At 43.7% G+C, this 18,020-nt stretch overlaps 8 protein-coding genes across 8 annotated transcripts; 5 read left to right on the top strand and 3 right to left on the bottom strand.

The window, feature by feature from the left end:
- Positions 1-305: 305 nt before the first annotated feature.
- On the top strand, positions 306-2,563 carry L199_003527 (uncharacterized protein; the record flags this gene model as incomplete). The annotated part of the gene is made up of 7 exons (XM_064889257.1): positions 306-326; positions 474-500; positions 570-1,360; positions 1,432-1,523; positions 1,604-1,770; positions 1,843-2,145; positions 2,279-2,563. 7 exons carry the CDS (start codon positions 306-308, stop codon positions 2,561-2,563), a joined length of 1,686 nt encoding a protein of 561 aa, XP_064745329.1.
- A 380-nt stretch (positions 2,564-2,943) lies between these two features.
- On the bottom strand, positions 2,944-3,731 carry L199_003526 (uncharacterized protein; the record flags this gene model as incomplete). The annotated part of the gene is made up of 3 exons (XM_064889256.1): positions 2,944-3,183; positions 3,304-3,450; positions 3,531-3,731. 3 exons carry the CDS (start codon positions 3,729-3,731, stop codon positions 2,944-2,946), a joined length of 588 nt encoding a protein of 195 aa, XP_064745328.1.
- A 937-nt stretch (positions 3,732-4,668) lies between these two features.
- On the top strand, positions 4,669-6,034 carry L199_003525 (uncharacterized protein; the record flags this gene model as incomplete). Its single annotated transcript, XM_064889255.1, has 8 exons — positions 4,669-4,750; positions 4,805-4,821; positions 4,918-5,205; positions 5,285-5,368; positions 5,455-5,476; positions 5,560-5,696; positions 5,770-5,855; positions 5,947-6,034. 8 exons carry the CDS (start codon positions 4,669-4,671, stop codon positions 6,032-6,034), a joined length of 804 nt encoding a protein of 267 aa, XP_064745327.1.
- A 1,441-nt stretch (positions 6,035-7,475) lies between these two features.
- On the top strand, positions 7,476-8,917 carry L199_003524 (uncharacterized protein; the record flags this gene model as incomplete). The annotated part of the gene is made up of 7 exons (XM_064889254.1): positions 7,476-7,625; positions 7,693-7,980; positions 8,079-8,162; positions 8,251-8,272; positions 8,372-8,508; positions 8,625-8,710; positions 8,800-8,917. 7 exons carry the CDS (start codon positions 7,476-7,478, stop codon positions 8,915-8,917), a joined length of 885 nt encoding a protein of 294 aa, XP_064745326.1.
- Positions 8,918-10,823: 1,906 nt separating this feature from the next.
- On the top strand, positions 10,824-12,435 carry L199_003523 (uncharacterized protein; the record flags this gene model as incomplete). Its single annotated transcript, XM_064889253.1, has 4 exons — positions 10,824-11,184; positions 11,302-11,431; positions 11,524-11,729; positions 11,798-12,435. 4 exons carry the CDS (start codon positions 10,824-10,826, stop codon positions 12,433-12,435), a joined length of 1,335 nt encoding a protein of 444 aa, XP_064745325.1.
- A 425-nt stretch (positions 12,436-12,860) lies between these two features.
- L199_003522 (uncharacterized protein) lies at positions 12,861-13,963 on the bottom strand (the record flags this gene model as incomplete). The annotated part of the gene is made up of 6 exons (XM_064889252.1): positions 12,861-13,002; positions 13,117-13,292; positions 13,396-13,566; positions 13,633-13,655; positions 13,713-13,793; positions 13,858-13,963. 6 exons carry the CDS (start codon positions 13,961-13,963, stop codon positions 12,861-12,863), a joined length of 699 nt encoding a protein of 232 aa, XP_064745324.1.
- A 511-nt stretch (positions 13,964-14,474) lies between these two features.
- On the top strand, positions 14,475-15,504 carry L199_003521 (uncharacterized protein; the record flags this gene model as incomplete). The annotated part of the gene is made up of 4 exons (XM_064889251.1): positions 14,475-14,675; positions 14,758-15,039; positions 15,305-15,376; positions 15,454-15,504. The coding sequence occupies 4 exons, from the start codon at positions 14,475-14,477 to the stop codon at positions 15,502-15,504; spliced, it is 606 nt and encodes a 201-aa protein (XP_064745323.1).
- Positions 15,505-16,249: 745 nt separating this feature from the next.
- On the bottom strand, positions 16,250-17,788 carry L199_003520 (uncharacterized protein; the record flags this gene model as incomplete). The annotated part of the gene is made up of 3 exons (XM_064889250.1): positions 16,250-16,577; positions 16,684-17,380; positions 17,734-17,788. 3 exons carry the CDS (start codon positions 17,786-17,788, stop codon positions 16,250-16,252), a joined length of 1,080 nt encoding a protein of 359 aa, XP_064745322.1.
- Between the last annotated feature and the right edge of the window lie 232 nt (positions 17,789-18,020).

Below are 18,020 nucleotides of genomic sequence, written 5' to 3'. Positions count from 1 at the left end.
GATTGATAAGACAGAGAAATAGAGAAGAACAGAATGAGAGATGAGAGATGAGGAATATAAACAACCTGACAGCAACAGCATCGCTCATCACATCTTTACCCTGAGAAATCACTCACCAAACAAACATCACTTGTGCATCTCACGTGGTATACACGTGCCCCGTCCAACCCAGTAAACAAACAAGATTACTTGGGCACTCAGTCGAGATCATCATCGTCATGCATCTGTCGTCTTATACCTTGTAGGCAGTCGTTCCCACTCTATTACATAGCACAAGGATCTCATAGGAGCATACTGGAAACAAGATGTCAGGTTTAGGAGCACGGGTGAGTCTGTCAACTGGTCAATACCGTATAGGACCTCTCACTAACGCGACTGTTTTTGTTATCCTCTAGACCAAAAAGGTAAGGGTGTAAACAATGTTCTTGATTGTCGAGCTAGGGAATGCTGATCGATCATACATCACCCATCAGGTCACTACATATGGCAAGAAGAAGACTGTAAGCTCTTCTCGCCGCGATCTTCACGAGGTAATCAAGCTTATCAGATCTCGTATGCATATGTTATAGCAAATCATCTCAATCCACAGCGACATCTCCAATCCCATCGTACCATCATCTCCCTTACCCTCACACATACAAGGCAAGACCAAACGACCAGTACTCCAAACAAAATTATCCAATGATATCTCAAATCTTCCATCTACACCATTGCCTCTTTCCAAGGTTAAAGCAAAAAGCAAAATAATCGAAGATGAGATACAGCCAATATCGGTACCTACAAGTCCTGAGATCATCTTCAAAGCTCATAGAAGAGTGAACCGACCAGGCAAAGTCGTTATACCCAGATCACCCATTTCATCCCCCGCATCAACAATCAAACCAAAAACAAAATCCAGAAAGAGTATCCCAGAAGTAGTTATACCTACTTCAAGGAAGGTTAAACCTTTAGGCGAATTGACTAAACAATTCAAAGAGGTAACTATCGAAGACACACCATTTTCTGCCGCTGAAGATGTTTCGCCTATTGAAGATCCCCAGATTGCGCTTGGCGACTTACTGTCAGCCTGCTCTTCATCAACCATCGGTCAATTTACGAATTTCCTGGAAGGAGGTCGATTGCCAGAGTATTGTAGTATAAGAAAAGTAGGGGAAGCATCGTATTCTGAAGTATTTGGACTGGTAGTAAATGCAGAAGTGAGATATGTCTTGAAAGTGATTCCATTGCTTTCGTCAGCGGAAGTGAATAAGACAGATGGACCGATGCCTGATTGTACCAAGGTAGAAGATGGAAAGAGGGAAATTGAGGTGACTAAAAGGATGAGTCAAGTTCCAGGTGGAGGATTCGTAGAGTATATCGGGTGAGTCGGACTTTTTATCTTGCCTCTCAAGGTATAATAATCGCTATGCTGAAATGTTGGCGATGTTGCAGATCATATGTAGTTGAGGGTGTATACCCCCAGCAACTACTGGAAGAATGGGACGAATATAAGGGGACCGAAGGCTCAGCAAGTGTACGACCATGTAGGTATCTCCACCTAGCAAGAGTATTGAAATTCCCCTCCATTCCTCATAAAACTAATCGTTCTTGCCTAACAACCTAGCCGCTTTCCCTTCCACGCAGAAATACTGCCTCCTCCTTCTTTCCCACGCCGGCACAGATCTTGAAACCTTCAAATTCTCCCAAACACAAGGATGGCTCCAAGCTGCTGGGGTGTTTTGGCAGATAGTCTCGTCTCTTGCCAGAGCAGAGAGGTGGACAGAATTTGAGGTCAGTTCAGCTTACCCGCCTGCTGGTCGTCCAACGAGGCAGAAAGCTGAGGTTGTTGGTTTGTTGATGTAGCATCGAGATTTACATGAAGGTCAGATCCTTATTCATCCTTTCAAGCCGTCCCAAGATGATGAAGTAGAGGATTACCTGGCCCCTTCTGCAAGTGGTGTGCAGACTACAATGATTGATTTTGGCCTATCACGCTTAAAGATACCCGTTTCAAGTCATTCGGAATCGGTATGGACGGAGATACCGAAAGAAGTGTACGAAGGCAAAGGTGCTCAATGGGATTTGTATAGGTTGATGAGGGATAAGGTCGAAATTGAGAAAGGGATTGAAGGGTGGAAGGGTTTCAACCCTATCACAAATGTTATGGTAAGTTTGAAACAGATCTATAAAATATAAGACTATGCCATCCAAACTGTAACGCTCCCCTTGCTTTGGATCTTGGATGTGAAGACCCTGCATGATCATATCCGAATACAGCTGACATCGAAATTGTTGGTAGTGGCTCCATTACATCCTCACCTACATGTTCAACACCAAACTTCCCCGTCAACCTAGGCAGCCCAATCGACGATCTTCAAGAGCCATGAAAACCTACGAAAGAGAAGAAAGGGCAATGAGCATCTTGCACCAAACCGAAAAATTGTTAGGATGGAGTATCGATATTGAAAAGGATAAGCGACGAAAGGGTTTGAGAGGTCAGGTGGAATACGGGGAAGAAGATAGGTTGAATAGTGCGATGGATGTTCTGAAATGGGGTGTGACAGAGGGTTGGGTCAAAGTTTAGATGGAGGGATCATGAACTTCCATTTGGGTTCTGGGACATTTATCTTAGTTTGTTCACCAGTGATATCATAGACTCTTTTTCTACGATTCTCTTTTTCTATTTTCTTCGGGCTCCAGTAAAGGATAGGATGATATCGATTGTATAAATAGGGATATATACACATGTAAAATAATCATATGTAAAAAATCCAAAGATACATACATGTTCGAAATTCGATCAAGACCAATCATTATGATCATGTTGTCTTCTATAGGGATACATGGTTGACACGTACATACAAATTTGACTCATGAATCAACAAACATATCATCTCCGCCGTTCTTCGTCTGCCCACGTCCCTCCCTTGCTACGTATCGATGATCAGTCATCCTTAGGTTTTCTCACTGCGATGTAGCTCCTTTCAACCTTTCCAACTCTTTCTCCAACCTCTCCCTTTTCTGCTTCAGCATCATCACCTTCTTCCTCTGCAGTATACTCAACTCCCTCAAATTCAAATCAGATATCTTGCATGATGTATCTTGCTTGTTACCTGTTTCTTCAGCCAGAGAAACGGGTGACGAAATGGGATTGGAAGGTTGAGAGTTGATGCGAGGGGATCGAGCAGACTGAAGGATATTTAACTATTTACACATCAATAACGAATCATCATTAGCCATCTTCCCGAAAACACAAGTCAAGCGATAGTAACCATTTGACATATGTCCCATTTTGGCATGTCAAATAAGATTATGCCGACTCACTCTCTCCTCCAGAGTCGAAACTTTCGATTTTTCATGTTCGACCATGTTCTCAGCTTTCACTATTAGCTGATCTATCTGGGGTGCGAGGGAGGATGATAATGCTGATTTGTGTGCTAGGATGGTCGGTTCAGGAAGGACTAGGAAATGCTATCGAACTCAAATCATCAGTCTCGGTTCGCTTGGAACCAACTCACAACATTCCTCTTTATTCACTCATCATCACTCACATGCTTATGTTTCATCACTTTAGTCAACCTCGGTAAATCGCTCGTACCTACTTGCAACCTATTCAAACTCGCATTCAACGTATTGGAACATCGTTCGGTGGCAGACACGCAATCTTCCAAAGCGTTGAGAAAATCATTAGAAGGTGGGGTGGGGTAGATAGATTCTCGTGGTAAATGTCGTGTTGATGCTGTGTACGCCATTTTTGGACTGGCTTGTGAATAATCGATACATTCAGAGTGAAGGGAAGAAGAGGTTGTTATGTGCGTGTCAGTCATCTCATAACTTGACCTCCACCAACGCGTACGAATATGTGAATCTGCCTTCTGCGTTCACTTTGCTAACAAACTGACAATGTTACTTCAGGCATACATATGTATATGCATTTGGAGATATGTTCAGAATCAGTAGTCGAACAAATGCCTCTGTCTGATTAATGGACATGTAAACATGAACAATACAACCCCAATGTGGCCAGCCCAACAGATGCCATTCCGCCAAGAATATAGAGTAAAACAACAAACAAAACAAACAAACAATGAGAAAAATGCCGAGATTACATTATCGTAATTAACATGATCGTCAGTTAAGGAATCCATAAATAGAGTTATTTGACTTTTACCGGATCTACGAGACACAGGGGAGATTGATGTGATGTGATGTGCCCTTTGGGTGTCACCTAGGACAAACCAGTGGGAGCATGGGCATGAACGGAATGTGCAAACAGTAAAGTTAAGTTATATAGTGACTAACAGGTAAGTAACTCTGCTCCTCTTCAATCTGAGGTACTATAATTATCCTTCCTACGGTCATCCTGCTCATGCCTCTTTATCCGACTTACCAAATTGTGGCTTAGTCGAACAAGAGTAAAAGTAAGTGTAGGAATGTGATTCATTCTCGAGCTTCGAGGCCCAACAGATGTTTGTTTACTTTGAGACCAATACCAATACTGATACACAGAGTGTAACTAACACAAACAAAGTTGACCTATATAAGAAGTAAATAACTCGACATGTCTCGTTTGTATATCTTCCCTCTTTCCTTATCCATCTCCCACTGTCACAGACTTCAACAATCAACCAACTTGATTATACACACCCACACTCACCACGCACACTCATTTGATCAACACTTTTTACAATGAAGACCACTCAATTACTCTCCCTCACTGCTGTTATTATCTCTTTCAACGCCCTTAAAGTCCTCGCCGAAGGAACTTTTGGTGGATGTTTCTATAGTCCTTAAGGGGGGACATATGGCGGCCTGCAAACGACAGATTACGAGACTTGTGCTGTGAGTTCAGTGACCGACCTCTCGCACTGTCTCTCATGCGATATGTCAGTTGCCAACGCTGACTTTCTTTTCTGTTTGGTTTGTTTTGTTTGCCAGGCATCTTGCACCACCACTTACTCGTATATCTACTATGGGAATTACTGTCTTTGCTCAGACAGTTATCCCACCTACAGTAATCGAGCACCTTATGGCTCCGATACCTGTATCTCCAACTACGACGCGGCAAGTTACGTCAAGAGTACTACATTCGATTTCGCCAATTGTGCTACGGCCGGATCAGTCTTCTTCGATGGACAAGAGAATACCCAATATACAGCAACAACCGATATCGTCAGCTGTTTCAATCAATGTAAGAACTCAAGGTATGCAGCTCTAGCCTATGATGTGAGTGAGGGGACTGTCAACATTGAATATGTTGGACTCGTCAGCCGAGGTGGAATGCTGACAAGACACACATACATAGAGCACCCAAAGTTCATACGTTTGCGCTTGTGGGAATGAACTTTCAACTCAAACCTCTGGACAGTGCACTACAACATCCACATTGGTGAGTTGAGTTGATGATTGGTTCAGCGAGTTCAATGGCGGCCTCGTAACATCTCCGCCGACAAGCAATAACCATGTCCTTCGAAGGTCTACACTCATCCTGCAGAAGGTCAGTGTCTCCAACTCGATCTCTAGTAGTAATTGTGTATATTTTGACATGTATCAGAAAGCTGATTTTAAAACCTTTGATAGCTGCTGCTTCAGGACTGGCCCGACGAAATGCAAGAGAAGCATTAAGAAGATCAAGACAAGCTGCTCTCATCCAGACTTGTCCTAAAGGTATGACAGCTTGTATCATTCCCGGATTAGAAGGAGCGGATGCGTGGGAGGTGAGTCGTAGAGTACGAGAGCCATCACCAATTAGGTACAGGCTAACATCGTGAGCACGTGCCTGTGATTCAGTGTGTCGATACTCAGAATGATCTCGAATCATGCGGTGGATGTTTGTACGGTACCTACAACAATGCCACAAACATTATCGGTCCATCGTGAGTTGACTATCCTCTTTATCCCATACCGTAAAGATCAAGAATACTTACTAGTGGATTTATGATTTGTACGGATTCCCATCACCAACAGATGCCAAAATCAACACGGTGTCAAATTAGGAGGGACCACCTGTCAAGCCGGTAAATGTGTGAATTATGATTGTTTGACAGGATATTGATTGGTCAATGGGGAATGTGTCGCTATTTGATACAAGTCAATAATTGGCGTGTGCAATGACATGTATAGTAGGGATAGTTTGCCATGACAGTTCTTCATAAAGTCTCCCCGATGAACATCTACGGTTCAGTGGACAGTTCAATCCCTGTATATACGTTATGTGTGCCTATGGAGTTCATCGAGCTCAAGAGCCATTGTCTGTATGCTTATATCAACGGGATATCAAGTTCGCCACCTGCGCGGCCGCCTGCGCGACACGTAACGAGACATCCGATATGTGATGTTACATATGCTCGGTGGCGACTTTCAACTGAGGATATCCGCTTGGTAGTCTTGAATGTATAACAATCCGAAAAACTTAGGGTAATGCTCAAATGACATCGAAAGATTTTTACCAAGATAATGACTGTCACAACCTGTTTTTACTATGATGGCATTTCAGGTGACGAGTCAAGGTCACGAGGAAGCAAGGCAGAACGGCGCAGAAGCGGAAAGAAGCAGCAGCAAGGGGGCAGAAGGGGCAGAATTTCAAAGCCAAGTTTTCAATGACTTGATTGGCAATGATAGTGTAATCAGAGAATCTTGAAATGGATGCTGCTGACGATATTATCTTAGTGAACAGGATGGCAGTTTAGTAACAGAACAGGCTCGGTGGATATGTAGTGATACAATAACGTCTGTGATTACGGCACCTGTCTGGCCCATGCGCGTGGTAATACGGCATGGTGGCGATCGGCTGAGTAAACTCATATATGATCAATATCCCTTTCCTCCCTTTTCTTGAATCGGGATGTTACTGCCCTGTCAGGTACCCAGACCCCCACTTCGTACCTAGAATATCACTTCGGGTCGACAACCTGACCGAGATATTGTGTTGCGGAATTCGGTACTTATTGTGATGTTTGATCTTAGGATTTCAGGCAGGGGTACAAACGTAATCCGGTTCTACACTACCTCCGACGAGATTATCGCGGTGTTCGCGTGTCCATAGTAGTACGGCAGTGTCAGACAATATTGACCATCCGAGGGAGTGGGATCTACGAGAAAGAGGAAGGCTGAGGGGCAAAACCTAGTGCCAGAACATGTGTAGTATATATGCAACTTGACGAATCGATCAACACCGTCAGCACCACGATCATGCAGTATCACTTGAGCCCCTCGTTATTCGGATCCGGCACCCCCATGATGGTGGCTTCAGGGGACATGATCTACATTATCACTGTATCTACCAGAAGGCGATGTTCCGTGCCGTAATGGACCGAACGGCGGCAGCCAATGTTTGTCCTGTGTTGTTTTGATTTCTTGTGATACTGTAGCTGGGCGCCCCTTCAAATAATCAAGACAAAACTTTTTTGTATATCTATATATATATATTGTCGAAACCTCTGCCATAATTCTATCGATCCCCTTCACAACCTATTCATTCACACATATCTCGCATGATGAAGACCACTCACTTAGTCTACTTGACGACTCTCACAGTTTTCTTCAATACTATCAATGTATTGGCAGAAGGTACTTTCGGTGGATGTTTCACTCAGCAGCCCTATGGGGATTACAGTCAAGAGACCAGTGACCCCGAGGTCTGCGCAGTGGGTTTACTTCACGTCAAGCATCCTTACTTGATCCTGCTGATCTTTGATTTTCTTCCTTTCATAGAGTTCCTGTTCAACCACATACTCCGATATAGCATATGGGGAATATTGTTTTTGCACCGCGTCGTATCCTACGCATGGTTACAGGGTAAACGGCGATTTCAGCACTTGTATTTCTGAAGGAAACTCTGCTCTGTATATCGACAGTACCACTTTCGATTTCGATCATTGTTCGACGGCTTTTATTACATCCTTCAATGATCAAGACAGTACACAATATTCGACAGTCACCGGTGTGGTTGGTTGTCTCAATCAATGTTCAACTTCCAGATACGCCGTATTCAGTTATGATGTAAGTGAACGCAGGTTTAGTCATGGGCTGTCTCCCGATCTCCTCAATCGAGAATGCCATAGGGAGTCTAATGCGATATTGATGGTTTGTACTCGTAGAATACCAAAGGTTCTTACGTGTGCGCCTGTGGAGATGATATATCAGAAGATACCCCCGAAACATGCGGATCCGACTCAGCTTTAGTGAGCACCTCTTTTTTCTTCCGCTGAGTGTAGATTCACTGCTTGTCTGAGTTTCTCGCTCACACCTGCTGTATATATGTGGAAATAGATATACTCGCATCCAGCTGGAGGTAAGTGCTACCTTGCTTTATTGCCGCTCATCTGTCCTCATCTCAGGATAACCACACAGCTGACCAATTGTGCAATCTCCGATGACTGGCATGTTGCAGCTGCCGCTTCAGGATTAGCTCGAAGAAGTGCAAGAGAAGCATTAAGAAGATCCAGACAAGCTGCTCTGATCCAAACTTGTCCTAAAGGTTTGACAGCTTGTGTCATCCCTGGTCTGGAGGGAACAGACGCTTGGGAGGCGAGTGCAAGCCTTATTCCCAGCTTGCAATCTACCACGACCTTTTGACGAATGATGTGCAAGCGAACTTGAAGTCTGACTTTGTGACTCTTGCTTTTTCATGTGATCTATTGCAGTGCGTTGATACTCAAAACGACCTTGAATCATGCGGTGGGTGCTTACACGGCTCCTACAAAAACTCTACTACCGCTGTCGGTCAATCGTAAGCATCTCGGGAGCTTCAAGGAAGAACTTTCGACAATATGGAGTTGCTGACATGTGTGCGTGGGTGTGTGTACTGTATCTGTTTAGTTGTCAGAACCAAAAGGGCATTAAATTAGGAGGAACCACTTGTCAAGCTGGTAAATGTGTTAATTACGGTTGCGCCTCAGCCTATCGATTGGTGGATGGGGATTGTATTGCCATCTGATGACAATGTCCCAGCCTCCAGCGATCTATCCATTTGCAAAAAGAGATCTTGCTCAATCTCACTTATGGTCAGAACACTTCATACGTTATAATTATCACTTTCTCTCTCTCTGCTTCAATCTTTAATCATTGGGATTTTAGTACGTAGTCTCTGATTTGAGACTATGGTATTGCATGCATATTTCGGTCGTTTGGGCTATGCGCGGACGAAGCTGGAGCTATTGTAGGATAGGCGGCCATAGCTGCATAGATTGAGTACCATTTCGATCAAGGTCAGTCGACTTTACCCAGGAATTAGCTTTAGGACAAAACACCTATCGAGTCAGTAAATATGCATACTCCGAATCAGTATTGTGGTAGAAAAATTTCATTTGGTCGATGAAAATCAGATCCTCATCCACAACAACCTTGTTTTGTAATCCTTGCCTCCCGACTTAATGAGAATAACAATTTGGGTGTGGGTGAGTGGTCCGCCATGCTCCACAAGTCCGTCTTGTGTAACCAATCATTTCAAGTGCTCGAGTTTGACAAACCACTAACTCGACCGGTGCGTTGATCGAGGCGAGATTATCAGGTACAGTACACAGGGTGACAGTACAGGGTAGTATCCCGTCGATCTCATGAAACAGGGTCAAAAGGGTAAAAAGGGCAAAAGGGAATCAATCCCATTTGAGACCGCTCAAATGATTCCACCCATATGCCGTACGATACCACATTGAGCTTCGTGCCTTGCCGTGCAATGACCCTTTGTTTACTTGAATTGTTCGGGTCCTTTTAACTAAGATTACTTGATAGTTTTCCTTTCTGGAATGAAGCGAGTTGATCTGTGGGCAAAGAGAATATATAGAGTAGAGATATGCGTACGAATACAGGGTACTTCACACAGCAATCATTGTGTAATTATACCTACATACCTCTCGATCTTGCCGTGCTCTACGGACACAAGTATTAGTGTAACCTAAGACCAGTTATTGACGGTTGTAGCTCTGACCTTGAGCATGGCAACTGGAGACAAACAATTATAACGCGTTTAATCTCTGATTTCTCTTATACGTATATTCTTGATACTCAAAGCATATACATAATTTGGGGCTTACGAGGATAGTGATCTATATCTGTGAACGTAGTGCAGTACGCCATGCTTTCCACTTCGAGTGTCTATCCACGCAATCCGGAGTGGAGCCGCTTTTTGGGATGCGTCTTCAGTGAAGTAGGCCTGAATTCTGTTCAGTCTGCCACCAAGCACATTTAGATAAAACCACGTCCGGTTCACTGGCGCTAGTGGATGGACGATGGTGTCACTGATGACGGAATCAAAGGATTTGGTGATGGCGTTTCATACTAACCTTTGACGACATTCTGATACCCCTTTTGATGGTGTTTCATGTTCACTCTTTGTCTCCTTATTGACATTGTCGATGGTGTATCGACTACGAATCATGATTTCAGTCAGTTGATTGCCTTAGATCAATCCTAAGGGACTGACAATCTGACAGGATAATAGTACAGCGAAAACAACATCCGCAAACAGCGATCGTGCGATCCTAACGATAATTACAAGTGAAAGGGAAACTTACCCTCCTAATAGAGTCACCTTGACGACCGACATCGAGGCGTCAACTAACTTGCCATCAACATAAACACAGCTTGACTACAGTTACCCTCTTTACCCTTCACCATAAGGTGACAAACTACGTGACACCCGACACTAGTCACCATAATCGTTCACTTTACAGTTTCTTCCATCACCTTTCATCCGCCTTATCCCTCTTTCTGTCCCCTACATTTCCAGACGATCCATCACATGCTGGTCATGCTGATATAGTCAACACTCTCTCGCGCCCAAAAACATACTCATCACTACAAGCATCAAGATCAAGACCTGGTGTCTAAAAGATAAACAATCAATGTCATCATCAAACGACCGAGACGGGAGTCTCTTAAGAGGTATACTGGGCGGTAGTAACGATAATGAAGAGTCTTCGACTCGACTCCTCTCGCAGACTACCAATGCCCGACAAGCTACAGCTACAGCTATCGCCCAGGAAGATGGTGAATGGACCTCGACTGGAATAGGAACAACACGTACGACAAACGTGCTGGGTCCCACCAGTACAGGAGTGGCGACTGCCTCCTCAGCCTTGTTCGATGAAGATACGACGAGTGCAACAGAAGCTACCAGTTCAGTAGGTCAAGCAGCATCGTCATCCTCGGTGACATCTCTCGGTACCTCCTCTGGTATATTATCAAGTAGTCAAAGTCAAACTGGTACGTTAAGCTCATTGTCCCAAGAGTTGTTGTTTTCATCATCGACAATAGCAATACAATCAAGTTTGATTCCCTCAAGTGCTTCAATAACAAGTAATCTTTTTTTATCATCTATAGTTTCAACCATCTCTTCAAGCTATGCAATCTCATCAACTCAAAGTCTGGCTACTTCAAGCTTAAGTTCAAGCTCAATTTTGTCTGTAGGATTATCAACCAAATCGGATGAGATCACTTCGACTGAAGAAACGTAAGTGCAGATACTTCCTTTATCCCCAGTTTCCTTGTGTTACGACTTTCACATCTGGTACCATGAACTGATTGACCGAAATAACCATGTAGAACTGCCGAAACCACCCCACCAGTGATAGTGACCATCTCAGCCGGTCAAAATGTCACTCTCACTTCCTCGATCTTCTCCACTCCTCCATCCACGTCGCCCGACAATACCTCCAAGGAAGCTGCCAATGACAACAAAGATGATACGTCCATTCTGAATACCGATAATAAACTGTTCCCATTGGGTGTCATATTGGTAGTCGTAGGAAGTAAGTTCGACTTTATCCAGACCAGTCACTCAAAGCATAACACATGGCTGATTCGATATATTCTGCAGGTATAATAGCCCTAGTAACGATTTTATGGTTCCTAATGAAGATTTTCGGTATAACCCGTCGACGAAAACGACTTCGAGGAGCTATACCTTCATTCGTACCTCCAGAGAGGATCGATTTCCCTGATGAGAGCAACGAAAAATACGATGCGTATCCTTCTGTCCATCACCATCAACGAAATCAAAGTAATTCAAGCTGGGATTATATGCCAGGATATGAGCCTGCTCCAGCAGGAGGGAGATCAATTACACCGATGGAAGGAGGTAATTTAGCTGGATTTGGTGTGGGTCATACCAACCATCAGGATATTATACCTAATTTCCCACCATCAGGTCAACAGTATATCCCATCAAGTCAGATGATGCAAGATCAATATCATTATCCTCAACAGCAATATCCATTCATGGTTGATAACCATAATTACAACAACAATAGCAGAGATCTGGTACCTGTACGAAGTAATTCTCAATCTTCAAATCCGTCCAATTCACACGATCGGTACGGTCTGACCAGGAAAGGGACTGTGACTGATGCTTATGGAGGGATGGAAACGGAGGTTCAGAGGAATGGATCAGTGGGAGATGGACATAAGTTGAATAAAAGTAGAGAATGGCAATCAGGAGCGGGTGGGTATGTATGATATGACTGGTAAGTAGTAAGTCATAGCTGGATTATCACCTGTGAAGTGTGTGTGTGTGTGTGTGTGTGAGAGAGAGAGAGAGAAAGAGAGAGGAGATGGGAATTACAGTAGAGGTGAAAACTGTATATAGCAAGTGTGATACATACTTTCGTTCAAATCGTTTTTCAAATCTTGCTTTCGATGAATATGTAATTTTCACTATCTTGTATATCCATCCAATAAAAATGTCAATTCATCTAAGATCATGTAAATCAAATTGAGAACTACACTAGAATGAGAAAATGAGAATCGCAAAGACAACACGGAGAGGAAGAATCAAAAGAAAAGAAGGGAAGCGAAAGATTGACCAAAGCAGTATGATACACAATGATTTAAACACAACATTCTTCGTTGTCCCTCAGACGTACCAACCCGTTATATATATTCTAAAACACAACTTGATCATTCACATCGTTCGGTATCTTGAAGAATTCGGAAACATCCTTTTCTTTTACATCGTATCCTTGCTGCACGCCATTTTCCGACTTGGCGTAGAGATCAACAGGGATAGGACCGATGTAATGTATACTGATCGCGTTATCAAATCAAAGCAGAAAAAGGAAAGTCAGTTCGCTTGACCATCAATGTGCGTGTAGCTCGATTTGTTGTACTTTGTAACCAAGTATGAACTGGTAGACTCACTCTCCGAACCCTCCAACATAATATATCCTATCAATGTCCAATCTCGCCCAATAACTCGTATGTGGTGAATTGTCGTTACCTGGTAACCAATATTTCGAATCTGGATGATAAGCTGTATAGCATTTGACTAATCCCTCAGATTGACTGGGTGGAATATCTCGAAGGGTAGTAACGTTCTATCAGACCCACGACAAAATCCAAGTTGAAATACATGATTTTGTTAGTGATTAAATCTCACAGCGCAGTATACTGTATATCACATGAAAGAGATAGACTCACACCCATCAAAGCTACTCTACCTCGACTCATCGGTGACCTTACACCTTCAGTAGGCATACTGACTGTATAAGCTACGTGATGACCTGGATTCTGGAAGATATTCTGGGTAGAGCGCGATATTGGCATCAAAATCAGAGTCAGGGACCCGTTGGAGTAACATGGTGCGTGATACTATACTCGATTATGATCAGCATACGTCGAAAGAAAGGAAATGTGTATTCGTGAGACGTAACATACCTCCATCATTGCAAATGGTCTACCTACAGCCCTCAAAAAGTCAGCGTCATCAGAGATCGAACAGAGAAACAAGTGCATACCTGCGAGATCGGTCGTATCTGGGAATACACTAGCCAGAGTACCTGTCTTGACATATTTGACCAATACTCTGGCATTATGAGCTTTACAAATGCGAAGTCATGTAAGCTGGGGTGTTGATCGGCCGATATAGCATTGAATACATACCAGCTTCTACCAATGTTTCTCGTCTGGCCAGCTGATCTGTAGAGGGAACGGTCAGACTCAAGACCGAGGTGAGTGCGAGAAGTGAGCATAGGGAATGGAAGAGCATGTTTGCCAGTGGTGTGTTGGTTATGGACAGTAAACGATATGTGATCCAAGATTCAGAAAGTGAAAAGACACCTGGAGTAGACTGTCTATTTATCAGATAACACCGATATATGATGATGATCATCCTCCACCTCCAAGGCACGTGCCAAGCATACACACGCTCGCTCACCGGCCGAATGCATTGAGAACAACCGGAAAGAAAGGGAGAAGTGCCACACTCTCCTACCCTATTGACTTGGCTTTATTCCCGCGAGCAATGGAGCCGTGTGCCACATTGACATGTCAAAACTCCGCGAAACTCCGCACAGTGGTACTAGGAATTTAATGATTTTTGTATGGTGGGGTGGGATTTGGGTGTTTGGCAGTTTCGATCGTATCGTATCGTCTGCATCGTCTGCTCTCGTTGATTTGCTTGAATCAACTGAAAGTGTTTAGCCAAAGGTCCTCTTTCTCTTCTTTTTCAACCGTCAAGTCTAAAAAAAGCGGAGGATATTGCCCATCATGGTGAGTTGATGCGACATCAGGACAACGCAGGATGGATAGGGAGAACATTGAATGAAGTGAAGGAGGAAGATTTATGGTCGATGGCAAATACTTTGGAACAGGAGGGATATAACGCTGGATCATGGTCAATAGAGGGAGGCCATTGTCAAGACAAGAAATGGAGGATATATCAGAACGAATCATTGAATAGCGGACGATGCTCATCCTGCGTTGTCCAATTATATTCATATATCTATATGTGTATATCCAAAAGTCGACAACAGAACTAATCTTCTATCTTGTTGTATATAGGACCCTCAAGGAGCTGTAACCATCCGAACCACCCAATTCATCACCAACCGTCTCCTTAACAGACGTCAATTCATCGTCACCATCTTCCACCCTACCCGAGCCAACATCTCTCGATCCGAATTAGGTGAAAAGCTCGCTGGATTATACAAGACCGAAGCCGCTCGAGTATCGGTATTCGGCTTGAAGACCAAGTTCGGTGGTGGTGTTTCAACTGGTTTCGGTTTGATTTACGATGATGAGGAATCACAAAAGAAGTTCGAACCCAAGCACAGACTTGTAAGAGTGAGTGTGATTTTTAATTTAGTCGGTGTGGGTGAGGGAGGAGATCAAGACGGAGATGGACAGAAGGTGGAGAGTGTGACCGAACGAGAGAGTAGTTCTATTCCGGAGAGCAAAAATCATATGGGAGATCGTGGAAGGATAGTCGTTTGTCGAAACGTCACGCTGACAATTCATTTACTTCCTTTTCCCTACCTGTTATTCACCTGACTCAATCATCGATTCATACCAATCTGCCCATCCGCCCATATCACCTACACCCACACAGTCCGGTCTCGCCGACAAGGTCGTCAAGGCTTCCAGAAAACTTAGAAAGGAGAGAAAGAACCGATCTAAGAAGGTGAGTTGTCGTTATAGCTACATGCGAATTGGAAAATTCATGGAATGGGTGACTGATATGCTTCAATTTTCGTGTAGGTACGAGGAAAGGCTAAGACCAAGGCCGGTGAACCCGCCAAGAAGAAGTAAACTTAGTGAAACACAAACATGTTACTTTTCTTTTGGTTGGATTAGATTCAGAATCAGGAAATACGGTTCTTCAATATCATCATCATCATCATGTATTGTTGAATTGGGTTATCCCTCGATTCTGGACGGGATGGGATGTATATCTTTTGCATGCTCTGCTTCTCGTTTTGATATGTCCTCAGTGTTAGGTGGCTTGTTTGCACCGCAATGGTCGGCAGGAACGAGAAGAGAGATACTCTGGGTTTGAATGTGTGTTGACGGTTGGGTCCTACCCAAGCTATGTCCAATGCTTACTATTGCTCAGAATGGGGGAGTCTGAGCTTTGTGGATTGTGCGATTTCACCTGCTGAGATACGGCACTCATCAAGATCCGTCTAAATTGAGAATGTCATACATATTACTGATCTCTTTCCATGTGCGCAATTCGAGAACCGTCGATAGAAGCAAGGACCTATCTTGCGGGCTAGTAACAATCGTTCGTCTTTCAAGAGATCCACGAAACTGACAAAGAGCTTTGTTTTCAACTCAACTGACCTCCCCGAGCATGTTCATTACGTTACAAAAGTGAGATACAAAGACCGATCAGGTATATACGATATACGATAGTATTGATTTCAATCATGGTATGGAGATAACCGAGAGTATCAAGAAAGTAGCTCGAATCAAATTCGAAATTATGATGGGAACTAAACCCGAGACAGATCAGCCTCTGTCTCATGGTAAGATGACTTGATACGAGGGATCATCAACTCACAGCAACCACATCATCTTTCCCCACCTCTTGGATATTTCCATCATCATCCACGAAGCTCAACCTGTACACCCCTTTTTTAGATCCGGCATATTCGTTCTTTCCACTTTTACTCGTACTCTTTAGACCTAGACCGTTACCCGTCCCAGGCAACGGGGGCGATACGACGGTCGCACGGTAGAAAGAGGTAGTATCGGGATACAACGCTAGGACCTGAGAGTCTTTGGGGAAATCTTCAAGATTGTTTGGATGGGAGGAGAGATGGGAAGCGGAGGTTGGATCGGGTAAGGGGATGATCGATCGGAGTGTGGTGTTGTACGCACTGATAGATACGAAGTAGATAAATGTCAGTATCCGGATATACCCCTGTGTAAGCTAACAGGGCTCCACCATTTTACAGTAGATATATCGGAAGACTTAGTACTCACTTTCCATCATCTACATCCTGAACTTCATACCTCATCTTATCCATCTGTATACACCTCTTGATCGTAGCCAATATCCAATCATCCCCTCCCCCACCTGCACCACCAGAAGGAGTCACCTCAACTTGAGAATCCTTTTCATTGTTGTTATTGTTGATATCTTGAGATTTACTTTTCGGTAATCTAAAAGCGACCCTTCTTCCGGGTTGTAACGGTAATTGATCCCAATACATCTCTCTCAACTGTTTACCAGTAGCTTCTCTAGACATCGATGTCGACATCGATGCGCTCAGGGGTGTACCTGCTTTTGATATTGGCATGGGGGAAGGGTGATCGGCTGGTGCAGGAGAAGCAGAAGCCGAAAGAGATAATTTCCGTTTTTTCTTTATACCATTCGTTGGAGTTGATATAGACGGATAGGAAGGTTCACCTTTAACGTTCGAAATTACAACTCCTGGTATACCTTCTGGTGGGACCGATGAAGATGAGCTGCTAGAGTTTCCTGGACCCCTTCGAAGAGCTAAGAGGACATTGAGTTTATCTAAAGCTTCGTCTAGATGTTTTTTCTCGGATTGGATTGTACGTGAATTACGCTCTCTTTCGATTTCGGGGAGCGAGGACGATTTGAGAGATGATGGGTTGGTAGGCACAGAAGGAAGTAGACGAAGAGTATCGATGAGAGAATGCCAGAGGGAGTTCACTGTAGTATTGTGGTATCGCAAATACGAGCATACCAAGTTTTCCGATACGTAAATGTTTCGGTACACATAAGAAGTATGATCCATGTATGTATCGTGATGACAAGACCAGTTGTGAATTGGTACCAAATGGCGACATACCCATGAAAGTCAATTGATGTGTTGAGTTGTTGATGCGTTCAAAATGTGTTATTCCATTTATGGTACATGCCATATCATCGAGAGTCAGTAATGTTTCAATCATATTTTTGGTGTCAGTAGAAAGTAAGTCAAGTACACGAGAAGGTAAGAGGTACAAATCACCGTAAGTCAGCCTTCGATTCATCTAACATGCATAAGCAGAACATTCACTCACTCTGCTCATGCTCCGCGGCAGAAGCTTTAACACTGCCCAGTCGATTTCGAGACATAGTATAAGAGCAGTGTGGTGAGATGTCTTGTTATTACTTTGTTGATCGTTGCGTATGTATGGACTTTTTATGGTCTTCGATTGTTTGTCGAAGCTTCGACTGACACGAATCTGTCTGTTACAAGTTGTCGGTTGTCGAGTATAGCCAAGATAGGTGGGTGAGCTGTACTTGAGTGGATCAAGAGGGAAACTTGGAATGGATGCATGCACTTTGAGCTCAACCTCGGTGCTTG

The sequence above is a fragment of the Kwoniella botswanensis genome, chromosome 1, assembly GCF_036426115.1.
Source record: "Kwoniella botswanensis chromosome 1, complete sequence".
Taxonomy (NCBI): domain Eukaryota; kingdom Fungi; phylum Basidiomycota; class Tremellomycetes; order Tremellales; family Cryptococcaceae; genus Kwoniella; species Kwoniella botswanensis.
This window is presented reverse-complemented; position numbering and strand designations above follow the sequence as displayed.